At 61.8% G+C, this 3,675-nt stretch overlaps 2 protein-coding genes across 2 annotated transcripts in view; one reads left to right on the top strand and one right to left on the bottom strand.

Moving 5' to 3' along the window:
* Positions 1-1,188, top strand: part of FAM180B (family with sequence similarity 180 member B) — a 3,788-nt gene extending 2,600 nt beyond the window's left edge. Inside the window, exon 2 of the mRNA XM_040639095.1 lies at positions 50-1,188. Within this exon, the coding sequence (XP_040495029.1) occupies positions 50-480 (431 nt within the window). The 3' untranslated portion in view covers positions 481-1,188. The remainder of the gene's footprint in view (positions 1-49) is intronic.
* A 470-nt stretch (positions 1,189-1,658) lies between these two features.
* Positions 1,659-3,668, bottom strand: C1QTNF4 (C1q and TNF related 4). The gene has a single exon (XM_040639094.1). The coding sequence runs from the start codon at positions 2,781-2,783 to the stop codon at positions 1,809-1,811; it is 975 nt and encodes a 324-aa protein (XP_040495028.1). The 5' UTR covers positions 2,784-3,668; the 3' UTR covers positions 1,659-1,808.
* Positions 3,669-3,675: the final 7 nt, after the last annotated feature.

Here is a 3,675-nt window from a genome sequence, read left to right on the forward strand (position 1 = left end):
CCCCCCCCCCCCCCCCCCGCCGACTCTTGCTCCCTGCCCTGCCCCCCAGGCTCCAGCCCACCCCTTACATGGCTCCCCTTGCAGCTGCTCTGGGCTGGGCTGGAGCTGGATGTCATGGGGCAGCTGCACATCCAGGACGAGGAGCTGGCATCCACACGCCCAGGCCACCGACTCAGGCTCCTCCTGCAGCACCACGTGCCCAGTGACTTGGAGGGTGCTAAGCAGCGGCTGCGGCAGTTCCAGGACCTGCGGAAAGGGCCTCCTCTTAGCCCTTGGGACTTTGAACATCTGCTCCTCACAGGCCTGTCTTGTGTCTACCGGCTCCATGAGGCTAGTGAGGCTGAGGAGAGGGGTCGCTGGGCCCAGGTCTTCGCCCTGCTGGCACAGGAAACACTCTGGGACCTGTGCAAGGGCTTCTGCCCTCAGGGGCAGCCTCCATCTTTGGGGCCCTGGGCCTTGATCCTTGACCCCTTTCCCTGACCCTCCCCTTTCACCTGCCAACCCACCACTCCCCCAACTCATGGCCCAAGCCAGACACATCCTGGGCAGTGGCTTCCATCTGACACGTGGTCCTTCCCACTGTGTTCAGGTTTCTAGGCTTGGATTGTACCCTGGAACCCAGTTTACCCCTCCCCCATTTTCTTCCCTGAGCCCTGGTAGGCTAAGAGCCTGGGTCTCAGGCAGCAGGCACAGAGCTAAAGGCAGGACTTGCAGGTGTGTGTTGGGTCGGGGTTGAGAAGTGTGTTCAAGAGATACTGAAAAGAAAGATGCCCCCAAGGAAGGCCGAGTCAGACGCTCCAACTCCTACCCTGGCAGTCTGTGACAAGTCCTGTGGAATCTATGGGAACCTTGTGCATGTGCGGTACCCTGTCCTCATTTACATACCCCTTTTAAATCCCAACCAATGCTCTGGAGTCCCTGTGCCCCAAGTTCCCCATCTGGATTAGAACAGACTGGACATTTTTAGTTTAGTCTGTTGGAGGAATGGAGCAAAGCAGGTGGAAGAACATTACCTTTCTTTGGCCGGGGGTGGGGGGGAGCAGGTTTTTTAGTCCATCTCAACAAGCCTCAGATGAACACCTCAGAGGGGGAAGTGAGGCTGCGAGGGGGCTGACAGAGAAAGAAGCTGAGTCTGGCTGGTGTAGTCCTGATCCTGTGTAGCTGTCCCATAAAATGTTCTGTTCTGGCCTCCTGCAGCCTGTGTCCTTTTATGCCAAAGTAAGTTGCTTAACCCCTGCCCTGGGCGAATCACCCTTCCTGTCCTGGGAGGGCAAGAGTTGGGGCAACCAGGTATCAACGGCTCATCCCACACACACCCTGCTAGAAAACGGAATATTCTGTTTCCTTGAATCCCATACCCCCAGAAAGGGAGCAGGGTGTGGTCCCTTGCCACAAGAAAGAACCAGCTGGACCCTAAGTGACGTCGTACGTCAGTGGGAAGGAGTTAGAGGGTCTGACTGGAAAGGAACGTGAAGGGGAGTCCCGCAAGGGGTTGGGGAGTCGGGTTCAATTCAATCAAATTCCCATCTCCTCGCCCTCCCAGGGCCTGACCAAATCCTGCCCTCAGCCCTCCGACCCCCATCCCCTGGTCTGCAGTAGTCCGTGCCTTCCCGCCCCGCCCGAGACCACAGCGGCGCAGACCAGACAGAGCGCAGGGCCCCAGGCAGACAGGCGCCGACGCAGGCCCACTTTATTGGCAGAGTCAGCCGCACTGGGCGGGCCGTCATGCTCGCGCCGGCGGGGCGCTCGGGCCTCGGCCCGGCATGCACGCCCCGGGCCGCCCCCGGGCTCCTCTCCCCGGGCGGGGCTCAGAGCTCCGGGGGCCCGAGGCCCGGCGGGCCGGCGGGGGCGAGGTCGGGGTACACCAGGAAGCCGGAGAAGGTGATGTACTTGCCGTGGTTGCTGTAGGCGCCGTAGCCGTCGTGGTCGTGGCTGAGCAGCCAGACGGCGTCGCCGCGCCGCAGCGCCAGCATCACGCTCTGGCTCTGCATCTCGCGGCGCCGCGACGCGCCGTCGTCGTAAATCATGGCCTGCACCTCGTCGCGGTTCTTCATCAGCTTCACCGACAGCGTCTTGCGCGGCAGCTTGCCCAGCGTGAAGGAGAAGAAGTAGGCGCCCGGCAGGCGGCAGCGGAACACGCCAGTCGCCGCGTCGAAGTCGCCGCCGATGTTGACGAGCTCCGTGTCGAAGGCCAGTGGCCGGTGCCGCGGCCCCGGGCCCGCGTCCGAGCCCACCAGGCTGCGCGTGCGCGCCGCCGAGAAGGCCGAGCGCGGCTCGGGGGGCGCGGGCGGCCCGCGCGCAGGCGCGTCGGCGTCGGCGTACACCAGGTAGCCGCTGAAGGTGGCGCCGGAGGCGCCGAGTGCGTACTGCGGGGCGCCGTGCAGCCGCAGCCACACCGTGTCGCCGTAGTCGAGCTGCAGCATGGCGCTCTGGCTGGCGGCGCGCCGCGCGCCGGGCCGCCGCTGCTCGTCGAAGGCCAGCGCCTGCACCTCGTCGCGGTTGCGCACCAGCATCACCGACAGGCTCTTGTGCGGGGCCTTGCCTGCCGTGAAGGAGAAGAAGTAGGCGCCGGGCACGCGGCAGCGGAACTGGCCTGTGGCCGCGTCGAAGTCGCCGCCGATGTTCACGTACACCTTGTCGAAGGTCACCGCCATTTCCGACGTGCCCTCCAGGGGGGTGGTGCGTGCCGCCGAGAAGGCCGAGCGCAGCTCCGACGAGCCTGGAGAGGGCCCCAGGGCCCAGCAGGCGGCAGGGCCCAGCAGGCCCAGCAGCAGCAGCAGCATGGTGCCTGGGAGGGGAAGGAGAGGAGGCTTGTGCAGGGGTAGCCCCCAAATGCCAAGAGTTCCGAGACTGGGAGACGCGTTATTTTCACAGCCCTGCCCCGACCCACAACTAGGACTCGGCTTCCTACACACTTGGACTAGGTCCTTGGTTCTCAAGCTTCAGCGGGTCTCAGTGTCCTATAGAGGGCTTGCTAGAACACACATTGTTGCCCCCCCCCCCGAGTTTCCGTTAGGTTGATTTAGGATGGGGCTTGAGAATTTGCATTTCTAACAAATTCCAGGTAATGCAGATGTTGCTGGTCCAGGGACCACACTTTGGGAACCAGAAGATTAGGCCAGTGAGTCTCTTTTTTTGTAAGAAACGAACCGCTTTCTCAAGTGAAAGCTCACACACCTGTACCACAGATAAGAGCAGAAATGCTCTGGTGGGAGGGGCCTATAGGCTGTCAGCTGGGTTTACCCCCTCCCCAGGGCCTCTCTGAGTTTCTTTCAGCCTGGTTTGCTGAATTTTCCTGTGGCTATTCTGCGGATCTTGGCCTGCCCCTCACTCAGGCATCAGTACAGGCATCTCTGTACTGATGGCCACTGTTTCAGTCCCCATATGGACAGGAAAGGGAACAGATGCTCATTGACCCCTTTCCTGGCCTCTGACCCACAAGGGTCAGCCACCACTCTGGACCTCTGGACTCCCCAGGGGCCCTTCCTGCAGTACAGAAGCCAGAACGGTTGGGCTTTGGGGCTTGAATACCCAAAGATCCTGAAGTGGAAACAAAGTAAGAGAGAAAATGAGCTGGCAACAGCCTGGGATGTGGGCTTCTCTGGGAAGTACCCTGGGAGTGTGTGTAGCTCTGTGTCTCTTAACACCCTGGGATCTTGCTGAGAAGAGCTGCCA

The sequence above is a fragment of the Ursus maritimus genome, unplaced genomic scaffold (assembly GCF_017311325.1).
Source record: "Ursus maritimus isolate PB19 unplaced genomic scaffold, ASM1731132v1 scaffold_23, whole genome shotgun sequence".
In the NCBI taxonomy this organism is placed as follows: Eukaryota; Metazoa; Chordata; class Mammalia; order Carnivora; family Ursidae; genus Ursus; species Ursus maritimus.